The sequence below is a fragment of the Guillardia theta genome (genome assembly GCF_000315625.1).
Source record: "Guillardia theta CCMP2712 unplaced genomic scaffold GUITHscaffold_61, whole genome shotgun sequence".
In the NCBI taxonomy this organism is placed as follows: domain Eukaryota; class Cryptophyceae; order Pyrenomonadales; family Geminigeraceae; genus Guillardia; species Guillardia theta.
The window spans coordinates 307,120-326,011 of record NW_005434613.1 but is presented as its reverse complement, the minus strand read 5'-3'; the positions used below and the strand labels follow the sequence as shown (position 1 = coordinate 326,011).

General features: G+C 53.5%; 6 protein-coding genes across 6 annotated transcripts; 2 read left to right on the top strand and 4 right to left on the bottom strand.

Moving 5' to 3' along the window:
- Nucleotides 1-289: 289 nt before the first annotated feature.
- On the top strand, nucleotides 290-3,689 carry GUITHDRAFT_112725 (hypothetical protein; the record flags this gene model as incomplete). Its single annotated transcript, XM_005828183.1, has 24 exons — nucleotides 290-431; nucleotides 482-540; nucleotides 592-618; nucleotides 669-725; nucleotides 785-852; nucleotides 906-981; nucleotides 1,046-1,067; nucleotides 1,119-1,171; nucleotides 1,228-1,300; nucleotides 1,411-1,496; nucleotides 1,542-1,597; nucleotides 1,645-1,660; nucleotides 1,722-1,831; nucleotides 1,883-1,982; nucleotides 2,210-2,269; nucleotides 2,332-2,448; nucleotides 2,500-2,532; nucleotides 2,597-2,631; nucleotides 2,728-2,795; nucleotides 2,839-2,880; nucleotides 3,161-3,206; nucleotides 3,253-3,310; nucleotides 3,384-3,440; nucleotides 3,609-3,689. 24 exons carry the CDS (start codon nucleotides 290-292, stop codon nucleotides 3,687-3,689), a joined length of 1,542 nt encoding a protein of 513 aa, XP_005828240.1.
- Nucleotides 3,690-4,539: 850 nt separating this feature from the next.
- GUITHDRAFT_153900 (hypothetical protein) lies at nucleotides 4,540-5,577 on the top strand. The gene has a single exon (XM_005828182.1). The coding sequence runs from the start codon at nucleotides 4,558-4,560 to the stop codon at nucleotides 5,389-5,391; it is 834 nt and encodes a 277-aa protein (XP_005828239.1). The 5' UTR covers nucleotides 4,540-4,557; the 3' UTR covers nucleotides 5,392-5,577.
- On the bottom strand, nucleotides 5,540-7,021 carry GUITHDRAFT_153899 (hypothetical protein). Its single transcript, XM_005828181.1, has 7 exons — nucleotides 6,629-7,021; nucleotides 6,480-6,576; nucleotides 6,348-6,433; nucleotides 6,164-6,301; nucleotides 6,055-6,109; nucleotides 5,667-6,009; nucleotides 5,540-5,615 (listed from the first exon to the last, which is right to left on the bottom strand). Exons 1-6 carry the CDS (start codon nucleotides 7,004-7,006, stop codon nucleotides 5,921-5,923), a joined length of 843 nt encoding a protein of 280 aa, XP_005828238.1. The 5' UTR covers nucleotides 7,007-7,021; the 3' UTR covers nucleotides 5,540-5,615; nucleotides 5,667-5,920.
- Nucleotides 7,022-7,606: 585 nt separating this feature from the next.
- GUITHDRAFT_112722 (hypothetical protein) lies at nucleotides 7,607-10,198 on the bottom strand (the record flags this gene model as incomplete). The annotated part of the gene is made up of 1 exon (XM_005828180.1): nucleotides 7,607-10,198. The coding sequence occupies one exon, from the start codon at nucleotides 10,196-10,198 to the stop codon at nucleotides 7,607-7,609; it is 2,592 nt and encodes an 863-aa protein (XP_005828237.1).
- Nucleotides 10,199-13,950: 3,752 nt separating this feature from the next.
- GUITHDRAFT_74929 (hypothetical protein) lies at nucleotides 13,951-15,321 on the bottom strand (the record flags this gene model as incomplete). Its single annotated transcript, XM_005828179.1, has 2 exons — nucleotides 13,951-14,461; nucleotides 14,645-15,321. Coding segments are annotated over 2 exons (1,188 nt in total), but the record flags the coding sequence as incomplete, so codon positions are not given.
- A 207-nt stretch (nucleotides 15,322-15,528) lies between these two features.
- On the bottom strand, nucleotides 15,529-18,219 carry GUITHDRAFT_50760 (hypothetical protein; the record flags this gene model as incomplete). Its single annotated transcript, XM_005828178.1, has 2 exons — nucleotides 15,529-15,770; nucleotides 17,445-18,219. Coding segments are annotated over 2 exons (1,017 nt in total), but the record flags the coding sequence as incomplete, so codon positions are not given.
- Nucleotides 18,220-18,892: the final 673 nt, after the last annotated feature.

Here is an 18,892-nt window from a genome sequence, read left to right as displayed (position 1 = left end):
TTTACCCCCTCTCGCAAGAAGCACCAATTTGTAACTGCTTAATGTTGGCTGAGAGGATATCTGACAGAGGTATCTGACCTCACTCCCGTCGTTCTTTGATAGCTTATGTATGTACCCAGTGACGTTAATTTTCTCAGACCATGGCGAACAAAGTGCAGCAGCACAGCAGCCACCTAGCGTGAATGGATCTGCAATAACCGAATTTCATGGAGAACTCTCATGGCCGGTGGAGTTCAAGGTTGCAGACTGCATTTCATCTTTCCAGGATCATGAAAGCATTAACAGATCCATGTCAAGAACGTGCGAAACCTTCCGAAGATGGATGTCAGATGTGCTGCCTGTGCTTACTTATGCTCATATGAGGCTACAGCGGATGGGAAAATGTGACCCGTACTGCATCGTGGTCGTCGACGATGCAAAGCAGAGGACAGGTGCGGATATAGCACCAACGTGCTCTTCTACTGGACCTGACGTCCGACAGAAACCAAGAAGAACGCCTACGAGGCACAGTACGAAGAGGTCTTCACCTTCAAGGCCGCGGTATGGCAAGCTGCTTACATGGTTTGATGTATGCTCAACTACTCATTTCAGGATCCTGTCAGTGTCGTCAGAATAGACGTAAGTTGCAGCGAAGGTGGTCGTATATGGAAATTGATCTTCTACCCAAGTTCATGGACTGGGATCTTGGAAGGAAGGATGAATATATTGGGAGTTGCGAAGTGAAGGTGATTATGAATTGTTCTTCTCGCTGAACATATTGTGATGACTGACACCGCCCTTGCAGGTTTGGGATGTGATTTCTACCAAGCAAGCAAAATGGGAGCAAACCTTCACGTTCCTTGATGAGAACTTGTATGCCTGTGTGAACACAACTCCCAGCAGTACCGCTGAACCAGCTACAACAGGAAAAAGGTGAAGGGACACAACGGGAAGGATATGGAATCCGATGTGTCCATAATCATACCATCCTTCGAGAATAAGGTTGGTTGTAATAACCTGGAAGTGTCGCAACGGTACTTTTGACTGACTATGGCTCATAATGCAGAGTAACGTCGTCAAAAGGCTGGGTGCTCTCTTGGACCTTTTTCGTCTTTCATGGTTTCCTGATTCCCGTTCAGATCTATCCAACACCGCTCCTCAGCAGCTGGGGGGGATTGGGCTGAAGTTCAAGGTGCTTTTGGCAGCTTTGTGTTTGAAGGACGTTGTTGTTGAGAAGCTGTCTTACAGGTCAAAGGTGGACAACTTGTTGTAGAAGCTGTGAAGGAAGGGGGGCCATGTGACACCAAGGGGATCAAGCCAGGTGATCATTGTCTCTCAAATTCCAACTCTACCTTTGCATTTCTTCCTCCTCAGCCTCGGGCTCTTCGAAACCATCGTCTGGCATCTTCTTCTTATCAACGTTTCCTGTAGGGGATCTAATCGAGGCTGTGGACGGCGAGAAAATCCTCCACCAGGGTGATCTGAAAGATGTCAACCCGCTGGAATACTATTCCTCGGTGAAGGAGCATGCCAGCCTTGTCCTGAAGTGACAGACTCGTCAGGTCACCAACAAGATCTCTGGCCCTTTCAACACTACAGTCCACCTCCTAATCGCGAGGTGATGGAAGAGTTCAGAGGTGCTTGACGTTCTGATAACCTTCGCAGGCACACCCTCTCCTCTGTGAGAATCGCACCCTGCTCACTCCCTCCTTCCTCTCCCTGACTCGCTCGTGGTGTAGCAGGACAACCTGACTCCTGACATGTCGTCGCCAAGAGAAACTTTCGAGGTTGAGGTTCTCCGAGGGATTCCACTCACTCTCCTCAACCCCAACGCTGGCAGCCTCTCTGCAAGGTTGATTGACTCGCGGGCTCCTGTCAATGTTGGGGTGACTTACACGTGCAGATCAAACACATCCGACAAGGTTACAAGGAGTGCGTCCGGATCCCATGCCACTCCCCCGTCCTCTGATGAGTCGTCGATAAAGAACAAGCTCGATAACGCGGTGAGTAAGCGAGAGAGAGAGGGAGAGAGGGATTTCCTTTTGTGTGTGAGGTTTCTCGCATATTTTCCTGTTTTTTGTTGCCTGTCCGCTGATGGCGAGTGTCTCCTTAGATGACGGATGAGGTAGCACATAGTATGTTGAGGAAGTGGATGTCAGAAGTACAACAAGTGAACCCACAAGTACAGCATCTTGCCCTCTCCCTTGCCATTGATCTCCCTGCCCCACAGGATGGAAAGCAGCCGTCGCAGTCGGAAACTGACGATGACGAGTGTGCGTCGTCAAATCCTGTAAGCAGCTGTTGTTCCACGTCTCCAGTTCTTTGCTCCTTCCCTTGACGCGATTCGATCAGGACGAGTCTCTGCCCGAAATCTCATGCGAGGAGAATGTATCAAAACCCATCAAACTTGCCGCTCCCGCGCCACCTGAGATGCCTGTTACAAGAAAGAGCGACCTCGACTCCAGACAGGTATCTCTCTGACCACGTTGCATCGAAACGCTGACTCGAGCTCTTCAACAGCTGGACGCAGAGGACTTGGATCTGCTAAGTCGAGTATGAACCCATGAGCTGTCTCGCCCTCCTTCTCCTGACATCCCTCACCTTCCCCACTCCTCAGATTGAGAACGAGGACCCGAGAAGCTGTAGCGGCCGGTGAGCTGCTGACTGACCTCTTCTTCCTCTTCCTCTCCCTCTCCCTTCCTCTTCCTCTTCCTCTCCCTCCCCCTCTTCCTCTGACTTGTCACGCAGCATGATAAAGTCTAGGAAGGACGTTCCCTGGCAGGAGCGCGCAAACCTGTCAGAATCATGGCGAAAAGGTGATTGAGATCGCGACGTTGAGTGTGAGCTGATGAGGAGAAGGGCTGCCATCCGGGAATTACGGCAAGTCTCTCAACGCCAACGGTGATTTCCTTGCGCCCCTCTCCCTCCAACTACCCCGTCTCCTTCCTCTCCGTCTCTATCTCCTCCGTCTCCCTCACGCGTTCCCTCTTACCTCTCCCTCTCTTCTCTCCCACTACTCTCTCTCCTCTCCTCTCCCTCTCCCTCTCCCTCTCCCTCTCCCTCTCCCTCTCCCTCTACCTCTCCCTCTCCCTCTCCCTCTCCCTCTCCCTCTCCCTCTCCTGCTCTCACTCCCTCTCTCCAACAAAGGCAGGGAGGATGGTACACTAATCTCTCATGCTAGGCTCCATGACATCCCGCACCATGGCCAACAGCAGGATGTCTCCTCGGTATGCCTCCGTCCTGCAGGAGCCGGATGCTGATGTGCCATGGCAGCATGCCTCAGAGCGCGAGAGTGCGGAACATCGTCAGCTGGGACGGTCGCAAAACCAATGTGAGCACGCGACTGCCTCGGAGGAGCTGAGATGCTCGTTGACTCTCCTCCTCCCTCCTCTTCCTCTCTGCAGGGGGCGCAGGAGCATCACGCGATCCCAGTCGTGTCCCTTCCCGTGGACGAGCATGAGGTCAGAGCAAAGAAAGAGTGCGAGGGGGCGAGTGAGGGAGGGGGAAAGGAGAGAGGGTCGAGGAGAAGAGAGGGAGAGAGGGAGGGAGAGAGGGAGGGAGAGCACAGCATTTCACATGCCCTCTCTGCTCTCCCGCACTTCACCAATCCACCTGACCCTTCTTCCCAGCCCGTCAGTCCTCATCGCAAGTACTCTCCCAAGGCGGTGGAGAAACGAGCATTCGATCGCATCTGCGCATGGCCCATCTAAAGGCGTCCCGACAACAGCTGGGCTCCCAGCTGTCATACCCACCTGTCTTACCCAGCTGTCTTGCCCAGCTGTCTTACCCAGCTGTCTTGCCGACCTTCTGGCGGATCGTCAGGCTGATGGGCATTAAGTGTGTAGATCATGATGAGCGTCCCAAGAACTGTGTAGTACCCCTTGTTTGACTACCCCACCCTCCTGTTTCCATGTCTTTAAACCTTTCAAACGCCCGTCTTTTGCCTAGCAGCACTACCCCCTTACCCCATGAGGTTACAATTGAATGCTTTCATCGTTGGCGTGCTCGCCTGTTTCGGCAGTATCGCTCTCGCATGGGTCTTGCCGTCCTCCTCGCAGGAGCCTTGCGCTACTGCCCTGCTTGTCGTGCCTGCCGTCGCTTGCGTCGTTGGAGTAGCGGTTTTCGCTGCCTCCTTCGTTTCCTAGTATTTTATTGAGGCGGGTTTGTAGGCTCTATCCTCGTCCTCCTTTGTTTTCCGGTTTGCCCTTCTTTTTCAGTCAATAAAAGGATGACGAGGTGAGGGAGAGGACGGGTAGGCAGAGCAGGAGCAGGAGCAGGAGCAGGAGCAGGAGCAGGAGCAGGAGCAGGAGCAGGAGCAGGAGCAGGAGCAGGAGCAGGAGCAGGAGCAGGAGCAGGAGCAGGAGCAGGAGCAGGAGCAGGAGCAGGAGCAGGAGCAGGAGACAGGCACAGAGGCAGGGGTGACAGGGTAAGCATCTTGCCTCGTCGAGCTCCTTCCCCATGAAGAGGAACCACCCTACCTCCCGCGCGCTCGCGTCTCGAGGCCGGTGGGCTCCATGGATCTTCCAAGTTATCCTCATCCTCGTCCTCATCGTGTCATTCCGACTTTTGATGCCAAGAATGACACAGAGGCCCGTCAAGTCTCCCCTAGTCCAAGTGCCCTCAGGCGTCCCCTCCCAGCTTGCTGGCACTGCCCCCTCCCATCCGCCCATGGCGCGCACAGGACTGACCGTCTCGAGGGTTGTGTCGTCGGAGGAGAACCTCCAGTCGAAGGCGAAGATCCCTCCTGCCGTGTTCGACTACTTCAGCAAGATTGAGGACTGGAGAAAGCAGACCAACACGCAGTACACGGGCAACGTGGCTACCAACAACTTCCAGATGTTCCTGTACTCGCAAACCTTGAAGCTCTTCAAGGAGGACACGATCAATGTGTGCGAAACAGGTTTCAATGGCGGACATAGCGCCTCCCTCTTCCTCCTCAGCGACCCGCGCGTGCGGTACTACGGCTGGGACCTTGGGGTCTACAGCGCAGCCAAGGTGGTGGCGAAGAAACTGTCGGAGGAGTTCCCGGGCAGGTTGCAGGTGATGTGGGGAGACTCGAAGAAGACAGTCCCTTCTTTCTTCGAGCAGAACAGCCTCCTCTGCGACCTCGTCGTCATCGACGGGGAGCACTCCTACAATGGAGTTCAGTCGGACCTCGGGGTCATCAGCAAGCACATGAAGGGGAAGTGGCAGGTGTTTGTGGACGACTGCGAGGCTCTGAACCAGGGGATCCTGAAAGCCTTCGACGAGGCCATGCTGCAGCTGCCGGGCTCCCACATTTACAAGTACAAGAACTCCAAGCTGCCGTCCCCCGGCTTCTGCCAGGCCAGCAACTTCGTCACTCCGGCTATGCTGACGGACCTCGCTGCGAGACCGGAGCTGGGGAATCATTCCACGGCTCGCCTCCTGTGACGATAACATAGAAGAATCGTAGCGGGTCGAAGTTGTCAGGGCTCCAGTCAGCACGGAGGCCAAGGAGGTGCAGCAGGTTGACGGGGTTGAAACTACAGTGTGGATGCTTTTGCGTCCTGAAAGAGAGAGGAATTCCAACGGTAAGAATGCAGACATCAGTGTTTGATAAAGATTCTGTGAAATTGCCTCGCTGAGTGCTCGTGGAGATCTAAAATCCTCAGGATCTTTTAGGAAATTAGCGAGAACTCGGACCAAGGTTGGTGTGATTCTTCCACCTGTAACTTGTAGGCATGTCCTTGCCACATCTCGGTATCATACTCATGAGAACATCTCAGTCTCTGAGGAATACATGGACCATTATCTAGTTCAAGAAGATTATCGTGTGGCGATCTTGACAGATTTGGACGAGAGCAAGCCATGGATATCTACAAAGTCACATGTCAAACGTCAAAACCTTTTTTGACAGAAAGATGTCTTTGCTCCTCGTTCATATTCTCGTCCTTCAAGCGCATGCCAGCCAGGAGGACATTCAGGAGTGCGTCAAAGTCGCCACGACCGTATCGGCCAGGCCGTCGGAGGGTCGGAGGAACTCGATCTTGTCAATGCTTGAGTTGCCATCTGACGACAGGAATGTGAGGATGGAGTATCAACCATGGGCTCTACCGTTGTCGAAGACTCCCCAAATCACCCTCAGGTTCTCACGAAGGTTTTGGATCTTCTGCTGGGGGTTTCAGACTAACCATGTATGTTCCCCTAACGCATCTCATCTCACCTCTACGTTGGACCCCATGCCGAATGTTTTGCTGAGACCTCGAACGACTTCTTCGAACTCCAGCGAGCTCGTCTTGTCCTCGTCGAAGTACTCGAACCATGCGAGCTTATCCCTTCGGATGTCCGGTATCGCCTCCTCCTGCAAACCGCTGACCATTTTCCATCGACCCTCAACCCCCTCCCACCTTCTGCCTTCGAACATTCTCCCTCACAAAGGCGAGGAGACCTTGAGACGGGTTCAAGAATTCGTCTTTGGTAATCAGCTGATTCCCTACAGCCCCACTGTCAGATGTCAACCTGCATTCCAGGCGCCTCACTGTCAAAGTCCCACTGACGGAAGTAGGAGCCGAGCTGCTCATCCAGCATAACGGGGTCAACCCTGAGCTGGGCAAGGAGGACGGCTCTTATTTCTGCCTGCCCTTTCTTCACCAACAGCACATGCTGAGCTTCAGACTTGCTAGCTCACCTTAGACAAGGATTGGTCGCCATTGAGATCAACGAGGCTAAACCAGGCGTCGGGGTCGCGGTCAACTGCCGGGACCTCGACAACCGACTGGAACTGAGCCCTACAGAGAGGACAGTGCTTCCCTCCTCGAGACTGCTCGCCGACTTGCCTTGCGCAGCTGAGGTGAAAGAAGTGCGGACAGGTCCTCTTGCCGGAGGGGTTGACGAACACCCCTGACGCTGCCTTCCACATCTCCTCGTAGCACACGGGGCACTCAGAATGCTCGCATGCTCTTCGCACGACTCTAGATGCATCGTCAGGCACATACTGCTCGTACACGCGTCCCCCAGCCGCCGGCATCCTCTTCGCTTCACCGTAGCTGGGCGGCCTGCCGGACATTGCTGACTTGGGTGTAACCGCAAATACCGATGACCAGAGATGTTAACTGGTTGTCACGGAGTCAGCTACCATTGGACCACTCAGTCGGCCAGGCAGACCCGGTTGATGGCCGGGCAGTAGGTGAGGGAGCACAAGTTTGTTAGACTTGTACTGTGTCAAAGTAATGCAGACACCATATCAACCTCAGTTGCAACAAGACAGTTTTTGCTCAAGACCGAGTTTAATGCACACGAAACCAGAATTCGGAGGAGCACATGAGAGATAGACTGTATGCTATGATGTGAAACCCAAGCATCCAGACATGAGAGGACCTTAGCAAGACGGCTAGGAAGGCCTCCTCTTCGTCCCACGTACTACATCGTGGTTGGAGTAGCGGTTTTCGCGCCTTTCTTTTTCAGTCAATAAAAGGATTAAGTGACTAGTAACTCGGCGCCGCATCTGACTTGCACGGCTGGCATGCGATCCGTCAGTAGGGCCCCCGGTGAGCTCAGTCACTCAAACGCAGAGCAGTATGTTGTGTCGTTTAATCAATATCAAAGTGTAAGTCAAGTACATCCAACAAGATCAATCAGGCACTGATAGACTAGTTGTAGTGGGTTATCATTCAGACAACATGACGGGCTCAGCGACTTGACTCTTCCTAAACCTGAGCGTCATTCTCTGCCTCCGCTCGACGACTGTGTGAGGAGACGAGACGACCTGGCATTCTTCAAACCACTGGGATGGGGAGGAGGAGACAGCATGGCTCCCCGCAGCATCCTGCGTGGAAAACTTGACTGTCTGTCTGTTCAGTTTGCAGCATGTACAACTCACTGAGTTGTGCTCAGCTGGAGAAGAGCGTCTATGCTCCTCCTCTTCCTGCCCTCCTGGTTCCTTGACATGTTGCAACATTCCCAGCTCTCCTTTGATCTCATACTCGAGGAAGAGCATCTTCCGGTCTGAAGCCCTGCGATGGTGAGGACGGCCAGTGTTCAAGGACGAGGACGAGAGGATTGAGTTGAGAGTTCCACGAAAGGTGACCACGACGACGAAGGTCGCCACACAAAAGTGAACGATGATAGTGAGGAGCAGCCACTCAAAAATATGGTGCAGGTTGAACTTGTTGTTGATGTTGAAGAATCCGGAGGCGTCCAGGTTCTCTTGGATGACCAAGGCTGAGCCCACGCTGTTGCACAGGCACTGGGCTGTCGCTGACTCTGCCTGTAGAGAGATGGATCCCAACGTGCAGGCCTTGAAGTCCCATGCTGCACTCTGAGCGTTCCACAGCACACACTTGAGCAAGAGATCATGGGCTTGTTCAGCTGTACTTCGGTTCATATCTACCTGAACGCTGAAACAGGGCGAGTCGGAACCCTTGCAGTCCCACACCATTTTCAGGTCTGGCAGGGAGTAGAGGTAATACAAGACTGAAGGGTTTGACACAACAGTATAGCCCAGGTTGTACAAGTCATCCAAGAACCAGAACTCCTTCGTGTGAACCAGCGTGATAGACAAGTCTTGGCTTCTCAGGTTTGACAAGGCCCTGAAAGCCCCGAAATCAACAGACACCCTTTGCTCCATTAGATTGACTTCTTCTTGGCTCAGGTCGACTCCGCACCGCTGGACCTGCACCGTGAACATGGCAAGGGCCTGATGAAAAGCTTGCTCAGTTTGCACCATCGAGGTCGACAATAACGTGGAAGCATTCAGCACGTTGTTCAACACCGAGATGAGAGAGGCTTGTCTCATAGGTTTGTCAAAGTTCTTGGCTGTGATTAGGTATGCGTCGAACGAAGAGAGAAAAGCAAAGATCCCATCGCCACGCAAGAAGTCAACAGTCATGAACGTCGTACAGGTCCCCAACAGTTGTCCCACGTCTGAGCATCCATTCGGGCTGATTTCCGAAGGTTGTTGCAGTGCATTGCTTACTGTCTCCAGGGATGATGACATCGTCCTGGTGTTCATTTTGTCGTTGACTGTTCCGCCTGCCATCTTTGCAAGAAGCATGTTTCTCACACGCATCCGATAAGCCAAGGACGATGCCAACAGGCGGCGATTTTGATTTTCCTGCAAACTGAGAAGGGCACTATTGGAAAGTTGCAAACTCTGCCCAAGCAATCCAAGGCTGTTGAACTGATCTATCGCCTTCGCAATGTTTGCAAACAGCTCGTCCTCAAAGTTTGTCCCATTTGCAAATTCTTTTTGCCGTACCCTGATGTTCGTCGTTTCCGACAGAGAAGCTCCTCCAAGATTGTCGATGATCGACGCAACCATACCATAATCTCCGTTTGTCAAGATTGCAGAGTGTACGTTCAAGTACGATTGAGGCGTCCAAGAAATCTCTGCTGAACCGATCCGACCAAGGCCGTATTGATATGACAAGGGCAAATCATCGGAGGTCCATGAGATACACTTGATTTGAAAGTCTTGCTCGAGCTCTACCCCCGAGGTAGGACTGACCGCACATTGACCACCAGAGGGCGGCCATGTCACTCTGAAAGGTATCGAGGCAGTTCCAACCAGATTGTCATATCGCATTTCGACGGAAATTGCATACTTTCCGCGCGGCAAGAATTTGGAAGGGTTCAAGATAACCAGGTCATATGAATCTATACCGGCTGGGCATGCATTGTTTTTGGTCAAGACTTGATTCATGAGGTTATTCGCAGAATCTTTGACATTCCATGAATACTTGGCGTTGTTTGTCACTGGCACTGCCTTCAAAGATACCCACAGTTGATTGTTGACACTACTAGATATCTCAACTGGTAGGACGGGGGCGTCGGAGAGCTCTAAGATGACTGTTTGCGAATCGAAGTATGCACCTTTACTCACCATCAATGTGATTTGCAAAGCACTAGTGCCTTGAAGATTCAGACTGTAGAGGTTGAGGTTGAGGTATGGCACGTAAGGAAGGATCAACTTTGAGCCATTTAGATAGCGACAGGGGCCATTTCCTACAGCACATGTCCATTCGAAGCTCAAGCCCGCCGTTATGCCCACGTAATCCATGTCATACGATGCTGATCCATCTATGAGAAAATCTGCCTGATTTCTGTAGGCTGTACGATTTCCTCCCTTTATCAGCGCTTTGACCCCAGAACGTGCAATGGTGATTGTCTGCTGTACCAGACTTGAGCTCAAGGCAGACTGCACCAGAAGTGATATTGTGTATGAAGACCCAGGGATCAGGTTCATCGTGCTTATCAACATTTCAGGACCTTTTGCTTGTATCGATGAGTTGGAACTTTGTGAATTGTAGAGCAACCAGGTATAGTTGAGAGTCGCTCTGCTTGGAGCACAGGAAGAAAATTCAGACTTGGCAGTTACGTAGAAGGAATTTGGCCTCTTGTACGGTGGAGGTGGCATTACAATAGATACAAGGGGCACTGGCTCAGCAGCTCTTTGAAGCAAGTGAACTTTGCTGGTTACAGACACCCCCAAAAATGTGTAAGCTGTGACAACGATTTGGTAACTGATCCCCAACTGAAGGTAGATACCCTTCAAAGCTACTGTGTCTCCTGTCACGTTTTGCACCAATCCTGTGTGAAATTCGGAATTCAGTATCCTCCAAGAAAAGATGGGTGGTCTTGACGAGCTACAAGTCGCTCTTATTGTCGCGGAATCACAAGAGGCAACCTCGAAGGGACCGTCCAATGTGATCGAAGGTGTGGAGGCAAGAGAAGGAGGCTGAACACGAGCAACCATACCCTCTGAGTTTTTAATGAGCCTTCCCATCATGCTCAGGTTTCCATTGAACAGCAAGGATTGAGATACCATGACTGAGGCATCACTCCCTAATACAACCTGAAGCGTGGAGGAATCGTACCATGAGCACAACCTTCCTTTTCCTAAACTGGTGAGATTAGCCTTTGGGAAATACTTTGCACAATCATTAATCTCTGAGCTGATATCCACAACCTGATCGAAAGTTATGCTCAGGCTGTTTCCCAAATTGTTGAAATTCAAGCGACTTATGCGAGGCTTCCTGTAAGACTGAGTGCAAAAAAATGCATTGTAATCAAAATGAGTCTGTGAAACACGAAAACAAGTTGTATCATAGGCATTCTCGAGAGCATCCGAAAAAGAAACTTGTACATATAGTATGTTGGCTCCATTGTCGGGGACAGATGCAGAGACAGAAGATCTTGTTTTTTCTGTTCCCTGTACAATCCAAATTGAATGGTTCAATTCTATGGGAAAGCCATATACCGCAACTTGAAGCTCTGTCTCAGCCCAGTCTACAATGTAACAATTTCCTAAACAATTTGCTTTAAATTGAGGCATCAAGCTAAGGAAACTCGTGTTTGCCGATATTCCAGAGGATGATACGATGACGTTTTGAATTCCGGATTGCTCAGAATACAATGATACCTTCAAAGATATCCCTGATTCATCTGCAAATTGTACTTCAGGTTTGGGCATTAAATTCCCTGCTACCGTCACTTTGAAGTCTGCAGCGATTGGAAAGGAACTCAGTACGATCAAGACGACGGTCTCTGTCAAAATCGGTCCTGACGAAGGAGAAATGCTCAGAATCTCAGCAGCCGGTATTGCAATTGGAAGATTAAATGAAGCGATCTGATCCATGACTGGATCTTGGTAGAAACTTGTGGGATGCATCGTACAGATGAAAGTATCGAATGAAAGCAAGGGAGGAATATCGATAGTAACAATTGCATAATCGCTTTGGGCTTCCTGTACCTGTTTTACAAAGAGTCATTCAAAATCTGCTATCTAGGGAAAACAAATGCACGTACCTGCGTCAAGATGGAATATTGAGGGCCTTCAAAGCTGGTGGAGTACTTTGTGCCGTGAATGCTGACTGCTATGTTTCCTGCTTGCAACATGGGAGAGGGATTGGAGACAACGATAGATAGACTACATCTGCTTGTGATTGTACATTTTCCATTCCGATTGATAATGTTAGAAACTACCATATTGTCAAAAACGTTGACCACAACCCGTGTATCAATCAACTGACCACTACAATTGAAGCTGAGCTGTGCCTGGGCTGATTTTATGAGAATTCTGAGGAGACCACTTGCGCGGTAAATTGTGTCCATTTTCATAACATGGTAATCCCAGTCAGATCCTGGTCCGAATGACAATCCGCACGATTTCGGGAATCCTTCTGGCCAGAAAGAAAACGTTGCATTGACTACAGTCCCGTTTCTCAAGATATTTTGGGGAGAAACGATTGGCCTTGGAGTCAAGTAAGAAAATGAAAATCTTGAAATTGGCTGAAGATCTGAAGCAAGAAGTAACCCTAAAGTCGCTCCGAATTTTCCATCTGAAGCAGGACATATCGCAGCAATCAAAGTCGGACTCAAGAACGTTGCAGTGGAACGTGTCTGGGTTTCTGAAAAACGTATCCAAGAGATCTGATTTGCACCAGAACTAAGCTCAAAGTACACCATGCTTCCACCCTCCGCTTCGCAAAATTGAGGGTTGACCGATTTGATCACAGGCAAGCACTTGACCGACCACAACTTATCACAAGAAGTGCAAGGTCCGTTTCCACTTACATTCTTATAACTGCCGGGTAAACACGGTTTGCATTGCATGTTTTCAAGAAAGTAGTCTTCTATACATACACAATCACTGATTGAAACACTGCCAGGATTCGAGGTTGTGAAGTTCTCACAGATCGAACACCCTGAAGTACCCAACAATGTCTTATACGTCCCAGCGGGGCAAGCTGAGCAAGCTTCATTCGATCCGAAATAGCCTGGCTTACAAAAGCATTGGTCAATCGAGTGACTTCCGTCGGATAATGTGCCAGAATTCACCGGGCACATGGCACATTCTCCGTTACCTGCCACTGCTTTGTACGTATCGAAACTGCATGGCATACATTGACCATTCTTCTGGAAGTAACCTGGAGAACAAATGCATTGTGCTACATCGCTGCTTGCATTCAACGAGATGGTGTGAGCAGGACATGCAAGACAATCACCTGATCCTATGGTGTTTTTGTACTTGCCTGGGGAACAAGCCATACACATGTTGTTTGAACCAGTGTAGCCGGCATTGCACAGGCAAATCTCTTGCGAAGCATTCCAGATGGTTGTGGCAAGATGGCTGCATGATGAACACGGTGTTGAGCCATTGGATTCTTTGTGTTTTCCTTCGGGACATGCATTACATGGTCCACCATCTTGACCAGTGTACCCCGCGATACACATGCAAGCAGATCTTCGTGCACTTGCTTGCGGAGCCCACGAATTATCAGGACAACTTGTACAGGTTGATGATCCCAGAGCATCGCTGTACTTTGCATAACCACACTGAATACAAGGTCCGCCAGGGGGTCCAAAATAGCCCTCGATGCAAGTACAATCTTTTGCATTTACACTGCCTGTCGAAGAGGTCGAATACGTTGGACATGCAGTGCAACTCTGATCACCAAGAAAGTCCTTGTATTTTCCAACTTTGCATGCAATGCATGACAAATCATTACCACCCCTGTAGAATCCAAGATTACATTTGCACGCTGTAACATCTGTTGCACCCTTATCGGAATATGAGAACGGAGGACAATTGAAACATTCGAAAGAGCCTGAAGTATTCTTGAATGTACCAAAAGGACATTCAATGCAGTTTTCAGGTGGCCCAAAATATCCGGGCTTGCAGAGACATTTGTCAAGACTTGAACTGCCCTCCAAAGAAGAAGAATTGTGAGGACAAGTGAAACAAAATGAATATCCAGACTTATCTTGGTACGTGCCAGTAAAACAAGGACTGCATGTCAGATCTGAGCCAATGGACGATGAAAAAAATCCAGGAACACAAGCACAATCCGAACGTTTAGTGGAGGCCAAGCCACTTGTTGAATGAGATGGACAATTTGAACAAGCCTGTGATCCCAAAGCAGATTTATACGTACCGGGAAAACATGGAGTACAAACAGAATCGAATTGACCAAAAAACCCAAAATTACATCTGCACGCCTCGACCGCGTCGCTGCCTGGCGGGCTGCTGGCGTTGCCCGGACAGGCCGTGCAGTTGGCCGACCCTGCCTCGCTCTTGTACGTCCCCGCCTTGCACGCCCTACACTCCCCGCCGTCCTGCCCCGTGTAGCCCGCGTTGCACCTGCACGCCTCGACCGCGTCGCTGCCTGGCGGGCTGCTGGCGTTGCCCGGACAGGCCGTGCAGGTGGCCGACCCTGCCTCGCTCTTGTACGTCCCCGCCTTGCACGCCCTACACTCCCCGCCGTCCTGCCCCGTGTAGCCCGCGTTGCACCTGCACGCCTTGACCGCGTCGCTGCCTGGCGGGCTGCTGGCGTTGCCCGGACAGGCCGTGCAGGTGGCCGACCCTGCCTCGCTCTTGTACGTCCCCGCCTCGCACGCCCTACACTCCCCGCCGTCCTGCCCCGTGTAGCCCGCGTTGCACCTGCACGCCTTGACCGCGTCGCTGCCTGGCGGGCTGCTGGCGTTGCCCGGACAGGCCGTGCAGTTGGCCGACCCTGCCTCGCTCTTGTACGTCCCCGCCTCGCACGCCCTACACTCCCCGCCGTCCTGCCCCGTGTAGCCCGCGTTGCACCTGCACGCCTTGACCGCGTCGCTGCCTGGCGGGCTGCTGGCGTTGCCCGGACAGGCCGTGCAGGTGGCCGACCCTGCCTCGCTCTTGTACGTCCCCGCCTTGCACGCCCTACACTCCCCGCCGTCCTGCCCCGTGTAGCCCGCGTTGCACCTGCACGCCTCGACCGCGTCGCTGCCTGGCGGGCTGCTGGCGTTGCCCGGACAGGCCGTGCAGTTGGCCGACCCTGCCTCGCTCTTGTACGTCCCCGCCTCGCACGCCCTACACTCCCCGCCGTCCTGCCCCGTGTAGCCCGCGTTGCACCTGCACGCATCGACCGCGTCGCTGCCTGGCGGGCTGCTGGCGTTGCCCGGACAGGCCGTGCAGGTGGCCGACCCTGCCTCGCTCTTGTACGTCCCCGCCTCGCACGCCCTACACTCCCCGCCGTCCTGCCCCGTGTAGCCCGCGTTGCACCTGCACGCCTCGACCGCGTCGCTGCCTGGCGGGCTGCTGGCGTTGCCCGGACAGGCCGTGCAGTTGGCCGACCCTGCCTCGCTCTTGTACGTCCCCGCCTCGCACGCCCTACACTCCCCGCCGTCCTGCCCCGTGTAGCCCGCGTTGCACCTGCACGCCTCGACCGCGTCGCTGCCTGGCGGGCTGCTGGCGTTGCCCGGACAGGCCGTGCAGTTGGCCGACCCTGCCTCGCTCTTGTACGTCCCCGCCTTGCACGCCCTACACTCCCCGCCGTCCTGCCCCGTGTAGCCCGCGTTGCACCTGCACGCCTCGACCGCGTCGCTCCCTTGAGTGCTTTGCATGTTTTCTCGACATTGTTCGCACAAGGTGTCTCCAAGCGTATTTTTGTAATAATTCGTTTTGCATTGTTGACATGTATTGTTTGTTCTTTCATAACCTGGCTTACATTTGCAATCTGATTCAATTTTGCTCCCGATTTTGGATGTTGTATTTTCTTTGCATTCAGTGCATTCTCCTTCTCCGGTCCAATTCTTGTAATATCCTGCTGCGCAATTTTGGCAGAATGTCTGATTGCTCTTATCGTTGTATTTTCCCTCCTCACACGGCAAGCAGGAATGACCACCTGATGAATTTTGGAAAGTTCCTGGTGGACAACATTCACAGTACGTCTGTCCAGGAAGCGATTGGAATGATCCAGCATCACAACTCATACACTGCGAAGCACCAATGTGAGGTTGAAACATTCCCGATGGACATTGATCGCAATGAGAACCATTGATATCAGAAAAGCCTGGAAGGCACTTGCAATGCTCTAACGATGAACTTCCAATTCCACTTGTCCGATTGTGAGAGCAACGTTTGCAAAACGTTGAGCCAGATTCATCCTGAAAGTGTCCAGCTAAACATGACCTACAATTGGACGAACCGAATGTGGAAGAATATGAACCAGGAAGGCAATCCAAACAGTGAGACGAAGAAGAAATATTCGAAAAAGTACCCACCGGACAAACAAAACAAAAGTTTTGTACCGACACATTAATCGAAAACCACCCAACATCACAAAAACAACCCTTCACAGAAACACTACCAGGAGAACTGGTAAGATTGACAGGACAATTCCGACAATTGCCAAGACCAACCTCAGTCTTGTACGTCCCCGCCTCGCACGCCCTACACTCCCCGCCGTCCTGCCCCGTGTAGCCCGCGTTGCACCTGCACGCCTTGACCGCGTCGCTGCCTGGCGGGCTGCTGGCGTTGCCCGGACAGGCCGTGCAGTTGGCCGACCCTGCCTCGCTCTTGTACGTCCCCGCCTCGCACGCCCTACACTCCCCGCCGTCCTGCCCCGTGTAGCCCGCGTTGCACCTGCACGCCTCGACCGCGTCGCTGCCTGGCGGGCTGCTGGCGTTGCCCGGACAGGCCGTGCAGTTGGCCGACCCTGCCTCGCTCTTGTACGTCCCCGCCTCGCACGCCCTACACTCCCCGCCGTCCTGCCCCGTGTAGCCCGCGTTGCACCTGCACGCCTCGACCGCGTCGCTGCCTGGCGGGCTGCTGGCGTTGCCCGGACAGGCCGTGCAGGTGGCCGACCCTGCCTCGCTCTTGTACGTCCCCGCCTCGCACGCCCTACACTCCCCGCCGTCCTGCCCCGTGTAGCCCGCGTTGCACCTGCACGCCTCGACCGCGTCGCTGCCTGGCGGGCTGCTGGCGTTGCCCGGACAGGCCGTGCAGGTGGCCGACCCTGCCTCGCTCTTGTACGTCCCCGCCTCGCACGCCCTACACTCCCCGCCGTCCTGCCCCGTGTAGCCCGCGTTGCACCTGCACGCCTCGACCGCGTCGCTGCCTGGCGGGCTGCTGGCGTTGCCCGGACAGGCCGTGCAGTTGGCCGACCCTGCCTCGCTCTTGTACGTCCCCGCCTCGCACGCCCTACACTCCCCGCCGTCCTGCCCCGTGTAGCCCGCGTTGCACCTGCACGCCTCGACCGCGTCGCTGCCTGGCGGGCTGCTGGCGTTGCCCGGACAGGCCGTGCAGGTGGCCGACCCTGCCTCGCTCTTGTACGTCCCCGCCTCGCACGCCCTACACTCCCCGCCGTCCTGCCCCGTGTAGCCCGCGTTGCACCTGCACGCCTCGACCGCGTCGCTGCCTGGCGGGCTGCTGGCGTTGCCCGGACAGGCCGTGCAGGTGGCCGACCCTGCCTCGCTCTTGTACGTCCCCGCCTCGCACGCCCTACACTCCCCGCCGTCCTGCCCCGTGTAGCCCGCGTTGCACCTGCACGCCTCGACCGCGTCGCTGCCTGGCGGGCTGCTGGCGTTGCCCGGACAAGATGTACAGTTAAAGGGTCCAATTGTTGATTTATATTTTCCCTCTTGACATTCAATACATAACTCTCCGTTGTTTCCTGTATATCCTTTGTTGCATTCGCAGTTTAGGATAGTTGTTGCTCCTTCTGTCGTTGTAGATGATAGCGGACAGTTTTTGCACGTTCCTGCTCCAATCCAATCTTTGTATGTTGATGGTGGACACATTTCACAGGTGGTTTGCCCTTTCTGAATTGTAAATGTTCCTTCATTACATTCGGCACAGAGCCCGCTGCCTGTTTGATTTTTGTATTTTCCAGCATCACATTTTAAACATACAGTCATTGCTGTCATTGTTTGATATGTTCCAACTTCACATTGTTGACAAGAAGCTGAGCCCCTGATGTTTTTATACGTTCCGATGGGACACTGATAACAAACTTCACCGTCATTACCAGTGTATCCAGGTATGCACTTGCAATCTGTGATGTTGGTGCTCCCCTTGTTGCTCGTAAAATTTCCTGGACAATCAACACACAGACCTACTCCAGTGAAATCCTTATATGTCGCAATAGGGCAAAGGTTGCACGTGGAGGCCGCTTCTTGAATATTGAATTTTCCCACAGGACAAATTATGCATGCACCAGAACCCGTGTTTTCTTTGTATTGTCCAATGGAACAGGCAACACAGAAATCTCCACCATCCAGACCCGTATATCCCCTTTTACATTGACAATTTATCAATCCAGTTGCACCAGACACAGTGGTGAAGTTTTCCAAGCAATCACTGCAAGTTCCCGGACCAGGATCAGGTTTATACTTGCCAGGTTCACAAGCAAAACAAAATGAAGAACCAATCGAGGTTGAAAAAAAACCAGCTGAACAATTGACGCACGAGAAAAAACCACTTCGATTTTTGAACAAACCCGCCTCGCACGCCCTACACTCCCCGCCGTCCTGCCCCGTGTAGCCCGCGTTGCACCTGCACGCCTCGACCGCGTCGCTGCCTGGCGGGCTGCTGGCGTTGCCCGGACAGGCCGTGCAGGTGGCCGACCCTGCCTCGCTCTTGTACGTCCCCGCCTCGCACGCCCTACACTCCCCGCCGTCCTGCCCCGTGTAGCCCGCGTTGCACCTGCACGCCTCGACCGCGTCGCTGCCTGGCGGGCTGCTGGCGTTGCCCGGACAGGCCGTGCAGTTGGCCGACCCTGCCTCGCTCTTGTACGTCCCCGCCTCGCACGCCCTACACTCCCCGCCGTCCTGCCCCGTGTAGCCCGCGTTGCACCTGCACGCCTCGACCGCGTCGCTGCCTGGCGGGCTGCTGGCGTTGCCCGGACAGGCCGTGCAGGTGGCCGACCCTGCCTCGCTCTTGTACGTCCCCGCCTCGCACGCCCTACACTCCCCGCCGTCCTGCCCCGTGTAGCCCGCGTTGCACCTGCACGCCTCGACCGCGTCGCTGCCTGGCGGGCTGCTGGCGTTGCCCGGACAGGCCGTGCAGTTGGCCGACCCTGCCTCGCTCTTGTACGTCCCCGCCTCGCACGCCCTACACTCCCCGCCGTCCTGCCCCGTGTAGCCCGCGTTGCACCTGCACGCCTCGACCGCGTCGCTGCCTGGCGGGCTGCTG